Raw genomic sequence first — 19991 nt, forward strand, 5'->3', positions numbered from 1 at the left:
CGGCAGCCACATGCGCCAGCGTTCACTCAACCCAGAAGTAACTCAAATAGATAGGAAGCTAGCTAGCTAACAGGTACCCAGCTGGACAGTTATCTAACTAGTTAGACAGCCATATAGCTAATAAATAGCTTGCTACATAGCTAGCGAGCTAGCCCGATAGCGAATTGATTGCAAATAGATAGCAAATGGATAGCAAATAGATATCCAGCTAGGTAGCTAGATAATAGATAGCAAATAGATAGATAGCGAGATAGCAAATGGATAGCTAGCTAGATAGCAAATAGATAGCAACAGTTTGATCGACTGCGACTGTTGATGAAGCGGTTGGGATGGATCCCATCCCCAAATGAAATCCGTGACAACCGCCGGAACATCCTATCCGCACTCAACAATAGCTAGGTTGACCTCCCACTTCCTGGTTCACGCTGACTTTGCACTTCCATGAAATAGGAAGCTTGCTTCGCTCTTGCGTTTTGTGTGTGCGTTGCCGCTCCCGCTAACGATTCTTTAGCAACAGATTGTAAATGCATCACCAAGTTACTCGATGGCAGCCTTTGGAAACGCTGCGTCATGCTCGCGGTCCAAAAGTGACAAGGGAAGTCAAAGAGTCAAAATCCGCGCTCACGTTAGTCGAGGATACTTTAAGAAGACGCGTGGCGGCTAATCGCGGTCGTGGCGGAGCTCAATTTAATCCCTTACCATTTCATCCTAAGGCATTTAGCCGTTCAGCGCTAATAGCAATTACAAAGATGCCAATGAGGGTGACGAACAACTTGTTGGATAGTGATAGCCTCCAAAAAACAAAGTTCAAAAAGCGCTAGGTAGGTCCCGCTAGGTTAACGGATTATCTACGCAGGCGCAGGAACAGAGCCGGTTTTCGTCGCAGATTATCGCTGTTACGATCAAGGATTTAAACAAGCAGCAGACGGACATCGCGGAGCGAGACCGACAGTCATGGCGTACTCGTAGAAAATCTTGAAAGTCAGGCGACTCCCGGTGGTAAAGTCATAAAATGGAAACATCCGGGAGGGGAGGGATTGCCGCCACTTGAACTTTGAACTCAAACAGAGCCCGTCGGCGAGATGTTGAAGGAACGTGAGGTCAACATACAGATGTATCAATGGCGGCTAGCTTATTTAGAAAGAAATATTTTGACGCGCGCTTACTTTGACAAAGTTGTCCGGAAAGAGTCCTCGTTTGCCATTGAGGTCTCCTTCCATCCAGCCATCTTCTTGTATACAGCACACGTTTTTGATGAGGTCTCCCTTTCGCAAGGTTAGCTCATCCTCGTGGAGCGCTTCGTAGTCAAACTCCACCACCACTTCTGCGCCGGGGGGGGGGGATAAAATAGACACGATAAAATAGACATTGGACACAAATGAAAATGAAATACGAGATGAATAGTTTGATTCATTTGAATCATTTGTGATTCAACTCAATGAATCATTTGATTTAACTTGATGAACCATTTGATTCATTTGAGTCATTTGATTCAACTTGATGAACCATTTGATTCATTTGATTCTACTCGATGAATCATTTGATTCAACTTGCTGAATCATTTGACCCATTTGATTTAACTAGATGAATCGTTTGATTAATTTTACCCGTTTGATTCAAATCAATGAATCATTTTACTCAACTAGATGAATCATTTCAATAATTTGATTCAACTCATTTGATTCAACTAGATGAATCGTTTGATTAATTTTACCCGTTTGATTCAAATCAATGAATCATTTTACTCAACTAGATGGATCATTTGAATAATTTGATTCAACTCATTTGATTCAACTCGATGAATAATTTGATTCAACTCGATGAATCATTTGATTCAACTATATGAATCATTGGATTCGACCAGATGAAGCATTTGATTCATTTGCATTATTTCAGTCTGCGTGTTTTGGCTATTTTAGATGCTGTAAAACGTTTTTTCTGATGTCAATTAGGAAACAAAAAATGGTGTCGGTTGTCCTTTAAATGCAATGTTAAAAACTGTTTATAATAATCCATTTCATTTCTAATATAAGTCGTTAGCGGAAGGTATGTTGGCCATGAAAGCTCGACAGAGCGAGAAAGAGAGACGAGTACATAGTCACACAGACATGTTCAAACACAGCCGGAAAATATCCTCAGCCTGTTGCCATCCGAGGAAAAAGCATACCTGAGTGACAAGTCCGGTTTCTCCAATCCAATTGAGAACAAAAAAAAATAGCGTTGGCTTTAGCGGCGAGACTAATTTCCATAAGGTGTGCTTATTTCCAATGTATTTTTTTTCATGTGTGTGTTGTCAAAAACAATCCACATGCACACGCTATACATTTCATAACTATTGTCACTTTTATTTTGATAGGAGCCCATCACTGGTTTGCATTGTGGGTTGTTTGAAATGTCAACATGAGCTCAAGTCAGACAGAACGAGTGTCGCCTGAAAAGAAAACAAATGAGCCGCTAAAGACTTTTGTGTCAATTTGGCTACATTTAGCGCTAATAGGCAAAAATTGACACACTATTCTGCTTTACGACACGACACTATTTGCTATCTAGCTGCCTGGATAGCTATCTAATAGCTATGTAGCTATCTGGCTGGCTATCTAATAGCTATATAGCTATATATCTAACTATCTAGTGGCTGTATGGTTATATGGCTGGCTATCTAATGGCTATGTGGCTATGTGTAGCTTTTAGATAGCTGGATAGATTAGCCACATAGCCATTAGATAGCTGCATAGCTATATATCTAGCAATCTAATAGCTATATAGCTGTCTGGCTGGCTATCTGTTTAGGTATCTATTGGCTAGCTAGCTAGCTTTCTTTCTATTTGAGTTACTTTGGGGTTGAGTGAACGCTGGCGCGTGTGGCTGCCGCTGCTCACCCGCTGTAAATGTTATCCTGTGACTGTAAAGTGAGTTTTGAAAGGCGCTTAGAAATGAAATGTATTGTTATTACAATTATTATTACAAGTAACAACCATATGGAAATGCTTCTGTGAAACATTTTTTGGGGATTAGTTTACAAGTTAATTGTTTTTTTTTTTTTGAAAGAAAAGCAAAAGTGTCTCCTGAAGAGACCCAGTCTTTTTTAAAATTCCTTTCACTTTAAAAGAGTTTTCAACCTATTTTTGAGTACCGCTTTATATATACACTCATGTATATTATTTTATATTCCAGTTGGACGAGAATACTACATGCAAAGAGCAGTCATCTTTTGAAAATAGCCTTTGCCAACCACGTCGGCTTTAAAAACCTGTTTTGCAACATAGCATTGCCGAACTGCAAGCAACCGCATATGCCGCACGTCTTCCAAAACGCGCACTTCCCCGTCGCGAGAGATGCGCGTGGAAGGTTGCATAATTCAGCTCGCAAAGCAGGTCGCGTTAGGTGTGAAGCAGCCCCGTAAAAAAATCCAAATTGCCACCGAACCAATCCAAGAAACCGAAAGAATGTGGCGGCCATTCTACAAATAAAGCTTAAAGTCAAACTCTTTAAGAACGCGCCCAAGGCGGAAACCATCGCGATAAAACGCAAAAGTATACGCGATCAGCAAAATAGTTTGCTGTGCATTTCAAAAAAACTATAATCAGACATCCCGAGACAGACGGGAATTATTAATTCAGATGTCATAACTCCCGAAATAGTGTACTGATCATTTATTCCGATTTTGTAAACCCGTAACGAAAGCGTAATTCCAAAAAGTACTACTCGCTTAGACGCCCCAATAAATCGCCTGATCACAAAAGTGGGTGGAAACTCGCGCAGTATACAGCCAACTACACGATATACAATTAAATAAAAACGAAAATAAAATCTGTTTTGTTGATTTGGCGACTTGACTGCGATTCGCATACGTCGGCGAAAGTCGCATTTGTTATTATAATTATTATATTGTTATTATTTACATTGTTTACAAAGCGAGTTTTAACTCAGGCGAGGATGAGGAGGCGTTTTGCTCGCTGGAGTTTTGCTAGCTTGCTATTCCTGCCAGGCTAAAGCTAACCTAAGTGGATCGCTTGCTTACTGGAACCGCCCGCCGTCGATCAAACTTAAAGGGCATCGACGCCAAGTTCGATTGCTCCGCAAGGGGCTTGGTAGGGTGGAGGGGGGGGGGGCGGTCGACATATGCACGTCAAGGTCGAAAAAGCAGCATTTGCTCATTTTAAAAGCACCCCCATGCGCCACATCATGGAAAGAAAACTCACCCATTCCTTTCCTCCCTTTGCGCCGCTTCGGCTATCAAACGTTGCCAATCGATTATTCGGCCGTCTCGCTAGCTACGAGCCAATAATCCGAGCGTATAAACGTTTAACAACTCCGACGTGGTTGTAATTAAGGAGGGCAAAATGGAGATCCGTCGATCCATTCGCCCTTGCCCGAGCGAGCGAGCGAGCGAGCCTTCTTGTCTCCTGGCGGTGCTTCAAGAGTATTGTGCAGGAAGTTGAGCAGGAGTCTCCACCTTCCTTCGACTGACACTAAACGCCACAAAAACGACACGCAACTTGGTGACTTTTCATTGCTGATGGAGGGGGGGAGAAAAAAAAGTTCGGACGGGTAAAGGGTTGGAATTTGGATCCCTGTTACGCGGGTGTTCCGCCAGGGGCGTAGCCAGATCGTTTTTCGGCAAGGGGCTTAGTTAGTGCGGGCGTTAATTCACTCCCCAATCCGGGTTTTATGAAATTAAATTCGTAGGTACTCGCAAGAAAAAAAAACTATCCAAGTGTTGACATGATGTGTGTGTGTGTGTAAATGTGCAAGTGTGCAATTGTGTGCATTTTATTTGAATGAAACCATGACTGTGTTGTCATAAACAATAACTTCCGGGCCGTGCCAAACACTCATTTTGATTGGCTACTGTGATGTAATATTCTTTACTTTATACTGATTATCAGAGTACATCTAGCCATTTTTTAAAAAGCACTTGGGATTTATTTCTATTTGTTTCCTAAAATATCAAGTGTAGTAATAAACTCTGTGCAGTAGGTGGCGGTCGTGCTCTGAGTGTAACTAACAACAGTAGATCTTCCATATAAAGACATTGGTTTTCAAATCGTTTTTGTACATGACTTATAAATGAAATGTAGTATTATTATTAATAATAATACATTTAATTTCTAAACGCCTTTCAAAACTCATGGTCACTTTTCAGTCACAGGATCTGTTTTCTATGGGTGAGCAGCGGCAGCCACACACGCCGGCAACCCAAAAGTAACTCAAATAGATAGAAAGCTAGCTAGCTAATAGATATCTAGCTAGGTAGCCAGATAGCTAATACACAACAAATTGATAGCCAGCTAGGTAGCTAGCTAGATAACCAACCAAGTAGTAATCATAAGTAACCATAATAATAATAATATAATAACAATAATAATAACAAATAACATAGAAATAAGAGCCGATGTAACCCAATTCTTATTATTATGGTGATTATTATTATTATTATTATTGTGATTGCTATTATTACTAAATATGATTATTATTAAGGTGATTACTATTATTATTATTATTGTTATTATTATTATTATTATTATTATTATTACTAAATATTATTCTGGTGATTACTATTATTACTAAATATTATTATTATGGTGATTATTATTATTATATATTAAAAAAAAATAATGAATGTATAATAAAATAAACATTGAAAAAAAAGGAAATGCTGCCCCCCTGTGCAAGGGAAAAAAACATTGAGAGGCCACGGCCAGTGCTTTATCGGCACCCAAGCATGAAAAAAAGTAGCAAATTTAGGAATGGCGCTCTACGATATATTTTCAATTCCCGCATACATTTGTCAAAAAAGCATAACGACAACGTGGCCCACCCACAGCAACAAAAAAAACAAAAAGACTTTGACACCCTTTTCCTTCCATCGGCTGAATTTGACCTACTTCTTTCTCATCCCGGCTTTCCCCTAGCGAGCACTAGCAAAGAATTACGCTTCATCCCTTTATCTGCGCCCGCCCTCCTCCATCCTGCGTTTTCGTGTCCGCTCCTTTTGGCTTCACGTTGCGTGGCAGAAGGCCCCGCACTCGCTTATCAGCTATTTGTGGCCTTGCCAGAGGGCTGTTAGCGTGTGACAGCTTGTTAGCGTATGCTGACCGCTGCCGAAATGAGCCAAAAGAGCCACCGCGTCATGTCTGGCCAGCGGGATGCTAACTGGATGGCACATTTGCACACAGCTGATGGAGCGAGCGCTTTGCTCAAACTAGCACGTTTGCTCTACTGACACAGATCGAGCTAGCGGAGGTTCGCTAGTTTCCTTTCATACGCGGCTATCCGATGCTGCTTGAATGCAAATGCCTTTGTTGATATTTCGGAGAGTAAACTGCTCTTTATCAATATTTTATCCATATAAAAAACACTCAAGAAATTTGCATCAACAAAGTGCTTGACATGGACATGCTTATCAAAGTCAAAGTCAGCTTTATTGTCAAATATGCTAATATGCACGACATATACAGGAAAAAAAAGCAGTCACAAAGATAGTAGGCACAATGTACCACCCCAAATAAAATAGTCAAATTTTCAAAATTAACTATTAATGCTAATATTAGCTTGTAATATTTTAACCTAACAAACAGAATTAAATATTTACCTTATTGCGCAATGTTTTAACCTAACAATAGCTCATAGCTAGTGAGTAGTTAGCTAATGGCTAGCGAATTGATAACTAAAAGCTAGCGAATATATAAACGCTTATACAGTACTGATTTTCTTCTTTTTTTGGGGGGGGGCCGGGGATCAAAATCCTGGCATATGAACAGGGTGTGTAGACTTTTCATAGGTACCTTTTTTTACAAAGGAGCCCAGTCGGCAAACACCTGTGAGTTTGCCATGATATTAATTCATATTTTTTGTATTGATTTTAGTGTTCAATTCGTGTGTGTGTGTGTGTGTGCGTGTGTGTGTGTGTGTGTGTGTGTTTGTTGCTTTTTTTCCTTTTTAGAGGGGCTAAAAAAGGGTAATCCAGAAAGTTCAGCCAAATATCTCCTTTTTTGACTCAACTATTTAGAAATGTACAGTTCCGGCTAATTCAAGAATGAATCTTGAAGTCGAAAACTGGACAATTTTGTCGCACGTGCTTCGAGCATCCTTCACCCCGCCCTCTTCCGCTGACGTCACCACGCATGAGCGTCCCCCGGCGCTCGGCGGCGAGTCGGACGGCGCCGCAACGCTCAGTCGACGGGGGTGAGGCGGCGGTGCCCGTGCGGCCCTCATGCACCCTTCCGCCATGGGACCGAGCAGCGAGACGTTTGCCAGCCCGCTACTCCCGCTCCGCCTCGGGGCTCGAAAACACCGCAGCCGAGCGGCTTCTTCTCGGAGAAGGAGGACGACGAGCGGAGCCACCCGGAGATGAGAAGCGTCAATCAAGGACGTTTGTTTTGACTGGCGTACATTGACAACGACGTCCGCCATGTCCATTTCGGCAGCGGTGAGTGCGTTCGTTTGATTGTTTGACGGGGGACGGGGGTGTCTTTCCTTCCGTCTTTACTTCCTTCTTTACTTCCTTCCTTCCGCATGTTCTCGTCTTAAAGGGGCGCTACCTATTTTCTCTTCCAGTCGATTCCACATTGAGCTTGTGGGGGGCAGTGTTCCTACAAGTTCCCAATTTTCAATAATAATAACAATAATACATTTGATTTCTAACCGCCTTTCAAAACTCTCAACGTCACTTTACAGTCACAGGATAAAGTTTTTCTGTCGGTGAGCAGCGGCAGCCACACGCGCCAGCGTTCACTCAACCCGGCATAACTCAAATAGATAGAAAGCTAGCTAGCTAGCTAATGGATAGCTAATAAATGTGTAATAGATAGCCAGCTAGCTAGTGGAGAGCTAATAAATAGCTAGTAGATAGCCAGCTAGACAGCTTACAGCTAGCCAGCTAGCGAGTAGAGAGCTAATAAATAGCTAGTAGATAGTCAACAGCTAGCTAGCTAATGTATAGCTAATACAACATTATTTGTAATGGACTGAAAACTGTTTTTTGTTTTTTTTTCAACGGTGGACATTTATCTGAAGCCCCCCCCGCCATTATCCACATCTCATCCAGTTATTCCACTGTGGGCAAAACGGCACAAAGGCCGTCACAGTGCTGAGCTTGTGTTGACCCAAATGACTGGAAATGTCCATCGAGTCTTTTTTCCACTCCCAACAAAGATCTGAATACATTTTGTCCACCTCCAAAGTCTGTTAAGTACCCAAAGTTTTCTTTTTGCGACACGGTTGGTTGAACCCCATTGAAATAAGTTGAAAAGCTATCAAATCAGCTAAACAGAACACAATTGATGAGGAACAAGGTAAAATTATGGCAGAGGAAGCACCTACAAGGGATCATTCCTCAAGATGGTGAAAGAAGAAGGCTACGTTCCTCATCAAGTGTTTAATGCTGATGAAAGCGGCCACTCCATTCCATCAAGCCATCTACGACCATCACAAAGGTCCATAAAACCACTTTATTATACAGTACAGTTTATTTCTTTAATTATAATACCATAACACATTTATTATACGTAGAATAATGTATATTTTGTGTAGTTTTAAGGCTTAGAAAATTAGAAAATTATATTTTATGGGTACCTGGGAACGGATTATTCTCATTTTAGTGGTTTCCTATGGGAAATTAAGTTTTGGGATACACACTTTTCTCCTTACACACTGTGTGGGAACCAATTAAGTTCGTAAGCCAAGGTATCACTGTATTTTACTATGGCTCCCCTGGCTGTGTTCGAACCGCAAACTTTTGGCATGACTGGTGTGCAAGTATGCGGCAACCCAAAACAACAGGTGCTTCTTCGGGTGAACATTAGCGCCGAGGGAGGGCTCGAGTAAGCCAGGAAATGGGGGGGGGGGCACGTGCACATCCCTATCCCAAACATGTGTGCGCGTTAAACCCTTTATTTTAACGAGATAGTAGTCATTGTTGGTTTGGCCACCCGCACACCAACTTGGATGTGTAAACAGAAAAGCAAATTGTTTATTTCGCTCAGCGCACACCCCAGGCGACCACTTGGAAACATTTAGCACCAGGGGGTGAAAGCCTTTTGGATGAGGTTGATGCTTTCTGGGTGGGCCAAAGTGGCGCGTGTGCCCTTCTGGATTAATGCTGCACTTTGCACAAGAATAATAGGAATAATAATAACAAGAATACAAATTCTTAAATTATTCTTATTCTCCTTATTCTTCTTATTCTTCTTATTTTCCTTCTTATTCTTCTTCTTCTTCTTCTTCTCATTTTTCTTCTTCTTCAACAACACAAAATAACATAAAACATTTTTAAAATGATAAAATGTAGTATTTGAATATAAATGTATAAATATATGTATTAAAAAATCCATTCCATCTAGCCATCAACAACTATCACAAAGGTCAATAAAACGACTTTTATTATACAGTACAGTTTATTTCTTTAATTACAATACCACAGCACATTTATTATACATAAAACAAGGTATAATTTTGTGTACTTTATAACACTTATCTAGTAGAAAATTATGTCTTATGCGGACCTGATAACGGATTATTCTCATTTTAATGGATTCCTGTGGGAAATTAATGTTTGGAATACACATTTTTCGCCTTACACACACTTTCTGGGAATCAATTAAGTTCGTAAGACAAGGTATCACTGTATATAGTGTATATATATGCTTATTTAGTAGAAAATTATGTTTTATGGGGACCTGGGAACGGATTATTCTCATTTTAATGGATTGCTATAGGAAATTAATATTTGGAGTACACACTTTTCGCCTTGCACACACTTTCTGGGAACCAATTAAGTTCGTAAGACAAGGTATCACTGTATATATATTTTTGTTAAATCAATGAATTAATTAAATATAATACATTTAAAATGGTATAATTTTATCCATTAATATGAATGTGTCCCTCCCAAAATGAAAATGTTGCCTTGTGTTCTTCTTCAGGTCCTGTGGACGTTGGCGGTGGAAATGTCGGCGCGGCTCCTGACCGCAACTCATCCGTCGGAGCCGCCGTCCCTCCTCTCCGCCCGCCATTACCAATACCGAGACCCCCGTTCGGGTTCCCGCCTGCTCTGCGACAAATGCCCGGCTGGCACTTTTGTGTCGGCCCACTGCTCCCGAAGCGCCGTTCGCGAGTGCAGCGCCTGCCCCGAAGGGACGTTCACGCGAGGCGAAAACGGCGTCTCGCAATGCCATCGCTGTCAAGCGCCGTGTCGCGCCGGCCTGGTGGAAAAAGTGGCCTGCGCCCCCTCCCGGGACCGCGTGTGCGTCTGCCCGCCAAACAGCTTCCTGCCGACGGGCGGCGGCGGCCGCTGTCGGCCGCATTCGCCGTGCCCGCCCGGGACCAGGATGAAAAAGCGCGGCGGTGAAACGCACGACGTGATTTGCAAGCCGTGCGGCAAAGGGACGTTTTCCGACGTGCCGTCCCACGCGCTCAAGTGCCGAGCTCACGCCGACTGCCGAGCTCGCGGCTTGGCGCTGCTGGCGGCGGGGACCAGGGACGCCGATAATGTGTGCGGGGAGCCGCCCGGGGGGGCCCCGCTCGCTTCGGACTCCATGATCGTCGCGCGGGGGCGGGACTTGGCCACATCGGAATCGTCCTCGTCGGCGTCCCGTCGCGAAGGTGAGAGTGTGTTGAGTAATAATCATCATCATCATCATCATCATCATCATCATAATAAGCCACATGCGCCAGCATTCACTCAACCCGGAAATAACTCTAATAGATAGAAAAATAGCTAGCTACCAGACAGCTAAAAGATAGCCAGCCAGCTAGCTAGCTAATAGATAGCCTGCTAACCAGCCAGCGAGCTAATAGATAGCTAGCCAGCTAATAGATAGCCGGCTGACCAGCCGGATAGATAGCAAACAGATAGCTAGATAGCTAGCCACCTGATATCCAACAGTTAGACAGCCAATAGACAGCCAGCATGACAGCCAGTATATAGCCAGCTATTAGCTCGCTAGTCAGCCGGATAGATAGCTAATAGCCAGCTAAATAGCTAATAGACAGCTAATAGTTAGCCAGCCAGCTAACGTAAGCTGAATCTGCAGAAACAAAATATTTCAATAGAAAAAAATGGTCACTTAGGATGTAACCATGAATTGTTTTCAAAGTAATGAATGTATACACCTTAAACATACTTATTAGCCGCTACGTTGCTAGCCTTCGACGATGGTCACGAGCTAACCAAAAGAACAGGAAATAAAATCGTTAGCAATGAATTTCTTGCTTCAGAAATGTAACTATTGATGGTGACGAGGAGTTTAACTACCCGTCCCTCATGTTCATGATCATTTTTTGTTCATGGTCATTTCCAATCTCATTTCTTTCTTCTACCCCCCCCCCCCCCCCTCATTTTTTTGACAGTCATCAACGAGCGTTCGGCTGCTATTCAACTGGAGGCTCAACTGCGCAATCCTGTCGCGAGCGCCAACCCGACCCTCCACGACCGCATTCGGGCCGTCACAAAATGGCCGCCGCATGGCAAGCCATCTTTGGACGCGCCCTATTCACCCCCCCAACGCGTCCCGATGAAGCGAACGCTAGACAGACTCGATGGGTCGGACGGCCGACCCACCCGACGAGGATCCCCCCGTCCGGGCGCCCGCGACGGCTTCGATATCAACGAGCACCTCCCCTGGATGATCGTCCTGCTGCTTCTGCTGGCGCTTGTCGTCATCGTGATGTGTAGCGTGAAACGGCGTTCTCGCGTCCTGAAAAAAGGCCCCGTCCGCCATCCCAGACAGATCGTGGCAAGGGTCCTTCCCAAGAAGACCCCCGCGCCCCCCGCCCGCGTCCAAGACAAGTGGATCTATTACTCCAATGGACAAGGTGAGTCCGCATTGTCGTTCTGGTTTCCTCTCGGAGGCCATTTTGAATTTGTGGAAGCCATGACAATGTTTCATCCATCCCACATATTACATGTAGAGCGCACAACAAATTGATGATAATAATACATTTCATTTCTAAGCGCCTTTCAAAACTCACAAGGTCACTTTACAGTCACAGGATATTTTTTTTTTTTTGGGTGAGCAGCGGCAGCCACACGCGCCAGCGTTCACTCAACCCGGAAGTAACTTAAATCAAAGTCAGCTTTATTGTCAAATGTGCTAATATGCATGACACACAGCACAGATTAAATTACTGTCCTAGAAAGCTAGCTAGCTAGCTAATAGACAACCAGAAGGGATTAACCAGCTATCTGAATAGAAAGAGAGCTATCTAGCTCGCTCGTCAGCTAGCTTTACCGCTAGCTAGTTCGATCCCTAGCTCGCTAGCTCATTAGCTAGCTTGATCGCTGGCTTGCTTGCTTGTTAGCTAGCTCAATCGCTATCTAGCTTGCTCATTATCTAGCTTCACTGCTAGCTAGCTATCTGGAGAAATGAGCATGGATTATCACAAGTTTGATTTGCTTTCACGGGCCGAATAAAATGATGGGGCGGGCCAGATTTTGGCACGCGGGCCTTAACTTGGACACCTACTGTCTTGTGATGTTCAGTTCACCGGTGTTACATAAAAAAAACGACCGCAACAAAATCTAGAATGTACAAAACCAACAATTTTGTTGTTCTGTAGTTCTCGGAAACGCTCGGCTGTTATGACGGGAGCGCTCGGTCGGGGTGAGCTGATGCGCTTCTGCAACATAACATCTTATCCGTATTTATCTTATTGGCCGTTTTCTTCTCAGCACGGCGTCCGCGTTTCCCGAAGACTCGCGGTCGGCGTAACAGGTGGGCTGCCGCGGTTCACATGGGGGGGTCGGGGGGGGGGGGGTACCATGCTTTAAAACAGGTTGCTTGTGCGCACTCGGCGACTGACTGGAAAAATCTGGTTTCAACTGCATTGAGTTCGGGTGTACTGTTCCCTCAACGGAAGGACAAAGTGAAGCACATGATAGGAGGAAGATTAACTCATTCACTGCCAGACGATGTGCAAAGAATGTGTCCACTCCAGTGCCAGGGTTTTTGTCATTGTCACTCCAACTGCAGGACCCACAAAATATTGAGTTTTAGCACTATATAAACATTCATCGCAGCATAAGAATCCTAAGACTCTCTTCTTTCATCATTAAAAAAAGGGTTAATTCCTAAATGATATGGGTCTGGAGTTATATGAGCTTGAAATGAGGGCAGCGGTACAAAATACAATGTAATGCTTTCAAATTGATTTCTGTCGCGCTTTAACAACAGCTGAAGCTGAAACAAAGCGCTAACATGGATAAAAAAGGGAAATGCTTCCCCCTTGAGGAAGGGGAAAAAAAAAACATTGGCAGAGGTCTGGCCAGCGCTTTATCGGTATCCAAGCATGAAAAAACAAAAGCCAAACTAAATCGGGAATGGCGCTTTATGTCATATTTTCCATTCCCGATTAAATTTGTGAATGGCAGTGAATGAGTTAAAAGGACTTTCATCTTATCATGTTTTATTCCTGGTTTTGTTTGCTACTTTGGACCGTTGTGTTCTGATGACTTATTGACTTATTGGATACAATTTGTCAAATACTGTCTACACCCAAATATAAGTTATATGGGTCTGGAGTTATCTTAACTTGAAATGGGGGCGGATGTACAAACTACAATACAATACATATGTTTTTAAATAGTGCTAAAGCTGTAACAAAGCGCTAACATGGACAAAAGACGGCAAATGCAGCCCCCTAATGGAAGGGGGGAAAAATTGCCAGAGGTCTGGTCAGCGCTTTATCGGCACCCAAGCATGAAAAAACCTGAACAAATTTGGGAATGGCCCTTTACGTCATATTTTTAATTCCCGAATAAATTCCAAAACAGTGGAAACACAGACGTAAATCCTTGCGTGATTGTATTTTTTTTTTTTGTTCCCGTGGTGGTGCGCCCTGACTAATATGGCGTCCATGTGCAAGTATTTAAATGGCGGAACGTATGCGCTGGAATCCCGACGCGTTTTTACACTTCTGGAACAGTCAAGAAAATAATCCTTTCAAGGTGTGCGATTGGCTCACCTTCAAGGTTGTAAATCCCCGTTCGTTTTACAAGCGTCGTTAAAAACCGTAAAACCATAAACCAAGAAAAGCAAAGCCTAAAAATCTCCCGTGTATTCGCTTTGTTGACAATCGGCCTCCAAAATTATTTGTGACCAGGTTGGAAATCGACTTAGAGGCCTTCACAATCGGTTCTGCAGGCCCAGTAGCATCAAATAAGCATCGATCGATAAAACGGTCACTTTAACCAATGCGATTTTTAGCTAGCGACACCAAGGCCTTCTCGCAGGCCTTATTCCATGGCTAACGCTACCCTCTAGTGGACTTGTAGTAAATCACACCACATTTTTTATATAATAATAATAATTATAAATGTCATTTGTAAGCGCCTTTCAAGGTCACTTTACATAGGATAGGTTTTGTCTGTGGGTGAGCAGCGGCTGCCACACGCGCCAGCGTTCACTCAACCCACTCATAGTAAGCTAACTAGCCAGCTAACAGATAGCCAATAGCTAGCGAGCCAGCTACATCGCTAATAGCTAGCAAATAACTAGCAAATAAAATGCTCTCAAGGACACTTTATATATGCGTCGCAGCTGTAGTAAAGGTTGTATAGTTATAAAATACAGGTAAGATCTGACTTACGACCAGTTTGACTTACAACCACCCGTACTTACGACCACCACCTCCAGAGCCTATTTTTGAAATTGTAATTATACGCCTGGCACCGCGTGTGTACGACAATTGTGGCCAGCTAGCTAGCATCTCACTATCGCACAGCAATCGACCATGTGACGGCACCAGAGGGGGTGGGGGGTTGCGAGTCATTTAGCCTCCGAGTCTCTATTCAACATTTTGAATGGATTTCAACTTACAACCATTTTGACTTACGACCAACCATTTTGACTTACGTTTGGTTGGAACGGAACTTGGTCGTAAGTTGGTTATAAAGGGTTGGATTGATTCCGACATAGCACTACTGAAGGCCTAGCTGTGAAATACACGGCGTCAAATAGTTTGGGGAAGCCATTTTGCATCAAAAGCGATGAAATCATTGTTTCCCGTGAAGTCATCGATGTGCGTTGGTAAAACGAAGGCCGTAAAAAAGTAAGAAACCAAAAAAAAATGGTGATAATAGTCGGAATTAGGAGTGTGGGCTCCGTGGGAAGGAATTTAATTTGCAAACCTATATTTCGCCAGCAATTTGGGAAAACATGGATGCTTTGTTCATCATGCCAAGTTGCACGTTTGAGCCCGACGGGGCGCCGCACGTTCGAGTTCACCGCTAACCGCTAAAAACCGGGGTGGCCTCGCTTAGCTCTGAGAGCGTTTAATCATCCTTGGCCTTCCGCATCGTTTATGGATTCAAATTCAAAAAGTGCATGTTTGTATCTGCGTGCGACGTTTATTTATATGGGGCAGCCGCTTATCCTTTTAATCTCCCGCAATCATCCCGGATTTCTGCATTTTTGCGTGTTTGCCACCGGGATCAACCTGAAACGCCTCAAAAACAAAATATAGAGGCGTCTTCCAAAACTCTCATGGTCAATTTACAGTCACAAGATAAGTTTTTCTGTGGGTGAGCAGCGGCAACCACACGCGCCAGCGTTCACACAACCCGGAAGTAGCTCAAATAGATAGCAAGCTAGCTAGCGAATAGATAGCTAATAAATAGCCAGCTAGATAGCTAATAAATAGCTAGCTCGATAGCTTACGAGCCAGCTAGATAGTTTTCTGCGTACAGACCCGCGACAAGCCATGCATTTCACGGCCAGGCCTTCAGTAGTGCTATGTCGGATTCAATCCAATCCGTAACTCATTTGCTGCCATTCCCGATTTTATTCAGGGATTGAAAAGTGTGATTTTTCTTGCTGGTGGTCTGATGGTGAAGGCGTCCGGCTGGATTTCGGACCGCGGTCACAAATTATGTCCGAAACGTGATTGGTTGAACGCTTTTTGTGTTTGGCGGTAGGAGTGGACATCCTCAAAGCGGTCGCGGCTCAGGTTGGCCCCCGCTGGGTGGACGTTTATCAGTCGCTGGCCAACGCCAGCGAGCAGGAAGTGGCGTCCTTCTGCAGCGGCTACGCGTCGGACGGCGAGCGGGCCTACGCCGCGCTGCGCCACTGGAGCCTTCGGGACGGCGACGCCAACCTGGCCAAGCTAATCGACGCTTTGCACCGGCAGCGCCGCATCGACGTGGTGGAGAAGATCAGGCTGGTTATGGAGGACCATCCGCAGGTGGGAGGAGGGAAAGCGGCGCCGCCATTGCTATTCCATCGCTAATTTCGTTGCGGCTAAAACGAGACCCTGACCCCTTTCCAACTCCTTTTATTTGGGTTTTTGACCCCCAAATGACCCATAATGACCCTCAATGACCCCAAATGAACCCAAAAGTTAATTTACCGATGCAATCTTCATGTCAAGTAAGGAAACTAGCTGGCTGGCTATCTATTAGCTGGCTAGCTGGCCATCTATTAGCTAGATAGCTGGCTATATATTGGCTCTATGGCTAGCTAGGTAGCTAACTGAGCTTATAAATGACACCAAATGACCCAAAATGACTTTTCTTCCGCCAGTTTGACATCAACCAGCTAATGACGTCGACGAACGTAACCCAGAGTCTCGGTCCCCCCCACAAGCCTCTGGGGGTGGGCGACGCGGCGGCCGCCGAGCAGTCACCGGTGGACCGGACCAAGAGCTTCTTCCACGATGAGTCGGAACCGCTGCTCCGTTGCGACTCCACCTCCAGCAAAGATTCGGGTCTGAGTCGGAACGGATCGTTCATCACGAAAGGTGAGCTGACCCGTTTTCGCCCTTATTTTCACTCCAACCCGCTGAAGATCCCGATCTGGCTTGAGGTGACCTGGTTTTGACCTTCAAATGAGGATGAATCTGATCAGGGGGGTGAAAAAAAAAAAACTAATGGACGACGACCGCCCTCTTGTGGTCGACATTAGTATTGCACTTTCATCATTATAATAATCATAATCCATTTCATTTCTAAGCGCCTTTCAAAACTCTTAAGGTCACTTTACAGTCACGGGATAAAGTTTTTTTCTGTGGGTGAGCAGTGGCAGCTACATGCAACCCGGAAGTAACTCAAATAATTAAATAAAATCAAATAATTTTCTTTCATAACTTTGCTGCTGTGAAATGTAAATTTCTCCACTGCGAGACTAATAAAGGCAAATCCAATCCAATCCAATCCAAATAGATAGTAAGCTCGCTAGCTAGCAAATAGATAGCTAATAGCTAGCGAATAGATAGCTAATAGCTAGTGAATAGATAGCTAATAACTGTTCACTCAACCTGGAATAACTCAAATAGATAGAAAGTTAGCTAGCTAGCTTGCTAGATAATAGATAACTAATCGATAGCTAGCTAGCTAGTTAGATAGCTAATATATAGCAAATAGATAGCTAGCTAGGTAGCCAGCCAGATAGTTGGCTAGGTAGCCAGCTCGAAATCTAGCTAGGTAGCCGCCCTGTGCCATTAGTATTGCACTTTCATCACTAATAATAATAATAATAATAACAATAACAATAATAATAACAATAATACATTTCATTTCATTTCTAAGCGCCTTTCGAAACTCTCAAGGTCCCTTTACAGTCACTGGGTAAGTTTTTCTGTGGGTATAACCGAAAAATATAGAAAGTTAGCTAGCTTACTAGCTAGCTAATAGATAGCCAGCCAGCTAGTTTCCTTACGTGACATGAAGATTGCATCGGTAAATTAACTTTTGGCTTCATTTAATCGATAGCTAGCTAACTATTTAGATAGCTAATATATAGCAAATAGATAGCTAGCTAGGTAGCCAGCTAGATAGCCAGCTAGCTCAAGTGATGGTCCATCCCCACACCTCATGATGACAAAGAAGCTTTTTTTGGGGGGGGATGAAGCTGAAAATGAACCAAATATTGACTTTGCTTCTAACTTCTAAAATTGTGTTCAAAACTCCAAATTTGCGTCTTATTATGATTATTTTTGGCGCCCCCTTCCCCCGCAGAGAAGAAAGACACGGTCCTCCGCCAAGTCCGTCTGGACCCGTGCGACCTTCAACCCATCTTTGACGACATGCTGCACATCCTGAACCCGGACGAGCTGCGCGCCATCGAGGAGATCCACGCCGCCGAGGACAAGCTGGAGCAGCTTTTTGAGATCGCCAGGGTCAAAAGTCAAGAGGCCAGCCACACCCTGTTGGACTCGGTCTACGGACACCTGCCTGACCTTTTGTAGGGGGGGGTTAAGGTTCAAATGGTGACCCCTCATGAGTGGCGAGTCATTTGGGCCTTTCAGTCCTTAAGGTGCTCATGGGAGCGGTCGACAGGGTGGGGGCATGCTCCGTGTTTGGTGAGGGACACCATGAAACGGGCAAGTCACTACACCGCTATTCTTCTTCTTCTTTTTTTCTGTTTTTAACAGACTCTTTGAACAATATACAAATAGTACAAACATTTATCGACATATTATCCAAGATGGAGCTTTAGCACTTAGCATATGTGCCCCCACACACACACACACACACACACACACAAGTGATTTCCATTTATGAGCAATTTGAGCATCAATGCTCAAAATGCATTTTTCTATGTATTTTTTTTTTTTTTTTACATTTCATATTTCTTTTTTACTTGTTGTTTTTTTAATTTTTTGAACTGGCATCTTATCAGTTTTTGTTAAACATTTAATGTTTCTTTTTTTACATCCATCTACAGCCATCTCATCAGTTTTTTTCTATTATTTAACGTTTTCTTTTTTGTTTTTATTTTATTTAATTTTTTTTAACAGCCATCTCATCAGTTTTTTCACATTTAATGTTTTTTGGTTTATTGTCATTTTGTATTTTTTTTACAGGCATCTGATGTTTTTTTTATTTTATATTTCATTTTTTTGCTTTTTTTCTTTTTTTACAGGCATCTACAGTTTTTTTAACATTTAGCCCTACTTTTGTAATTTATTTTTTTACAGGCATCTCATCTGTTTTTTAAAGTATTTAATGTTTTTTTTATTGTTTTACAGCCATCTCATCATTTTTTTTAAATTTAACGTCTCTTTTTTAATTACATTCTTTTTTATCATTTAACATTTCTTTAGTTTTTTGAATTTTTTTATTTAATTGTATTTTTTTTACAGGCATCTCATCTGTTTTTTAAAGTATTTAATGTTTTTTTTTTTATTGTTTTACAGCCATCTCATCATTTTTTTTAATTTAACGTCTCTTTTTTTAATTACATTCTTTTTTATCATTTAACATTTCTTTAGTTTTTTGAGTTTTTTTTATTTAATTGTATTTTTTTTACAGGCATCTCATCTGTTTTTTAAAGTATTTAATGTTTTTTTTTATTGTTTTATAGCCATCTCATCATTTTTTTTAATTTAACGTCTGTTTTTTAATTACATTCTTTTTTATCATTTAACATTTCTTTAGTTTTTTGAGTTTTTTTATTTTATTGTATTTTTTTTTACAGGCATCTCATCTGTTTTTTTAAACATTTAATGTTTCTTTTTCCCTTTTTTAAATGTTATTTTCTTTTTTGACGACAATCTACATCCATCTTATCTGTTTTTTTTTATTATTTTAAGTTAAATTTTGTATTTACAGGCATCTCATTAACATTTTTTGACAGCCATCTCACCTATTCTTTTAAACATTTAATGTTTCTTTTTTTTTAATTATTTTTCTCTATTTCAGTCATTCCATCTGTTTTTTTTCAACATTAATTAAAAACAAAATATTTTGTATTTTTATTATTATTTTATTTGATTGTATTTGCTCCTGCTCGGCATTTGGATAACAAGATATGCAGACAGCTTAAAATATCCTTGACGGACAAGGAGGAAAGTGGGGATGCCTTGACTCTGACTTCCTGGTGCGTGACCCCTGACCTTTCCCCCCCACCCTGGTGCGGTGAGTGGATGATTTCACTCTTCCCAAGCGCTCAAAATGAAACAATAAAAGTTCGAAACTGTTGATGGTGGTTTCTCAAGTTGTTTTTTTTCGACACTTTGCATGTGGTGTAACAAGGCGAGAAGAGTTTGAAGAC

The 19991-nt window shown here is 42.4% G+C and overlaps 2 protein-coding genes across 3 annotated transcripts in view; one reads left to right on the top strand and one right to left on the bottom strand.

Annotated features, from left to right (window-relative positions):
* The window catches only part of cd2ap (CD2 associated protein), an 18868-nt gene extending 14311 nt beyond the window's left edge, over nucleotides 1-4557 (bottom strand). The window contains exons 1-2 of one of the 2 annotated variants that reach the window (XM_089022707.1): nucleotides 4203-4557; nucleotides 1167-1324 (exon numbers count right to left, since the gene is read on the bottom strand). In XM_089022707.1, coding sequence (XP_088878833.1) covers nucleotides 1167-1324; nucleotides 4203-4206 — 162 coding nt within the window. In that variant the 5' untranslated portion in view covers nucleotides 4207-4557. Of the gene's footprint in view, nucleotides 1-699; nucleotides 969-1166; nucleotides 1325-4202 lie in introns of those variants that run through there. The other variant, XM_089022708.1, reaches the window with a different exon arrangement.
* tnfrsf21 (tumor necrosis factor receptor superfamily, member 21) overlaps nucleotides 1-19918 on the top strand; it is a 23036-nt gene extending 3118 nt beyond the window's left edge. Inside the window, exons 2-7 of the mRNA XM_089022709.1 lie at nucleotides 6947-7432; nucleotides 9927-10605; nucleotides 11353-11817; nucleotides 15917-16182; nucleotides 16521-16737; nucleotides 17954-19918. Of these exons, the coding sequence (XP_088878835.1) occupies nucleotides 7415-7432; nucleotides 9927-10605; nucleotides 11353-11817; nucleotides 15917-16182; nucleotides 16521-16737; nucleotides 17954-18183 (1875 nt within the window). The 5' untranslated portion in view covers nucleotides 6947-7414 and the 3' untranslated portion in view covers nucleotides 18184-19918. The remainder of the gene's footprint in view (nucleotides 1-6946; nucleotides 7433-9926; nucleotides 10606-11352; nucleotides 11818-15916; nucleotides 16183-16520; nucleotides 16738-17953) is intronic.
* The last annotated feature ends 73 nt before the right edge of the window (nucleotides 19919-19991 follow it).

Source organism: Hippocampus bargibanti, linkage group LG19 (genome assembly GCF_051943395.1).
Source record: "Hippocampus bargibanti isolate YZ-2025 linkage group LG19, ASM5194339v1, whole genome shotgun sequence".
NCBI lineage: Eukaryota > Metazoa > Chordata > Actinopteri > Syngnathiformes > Syngnathidae > Hippocampus > Hippocampus bargibanti.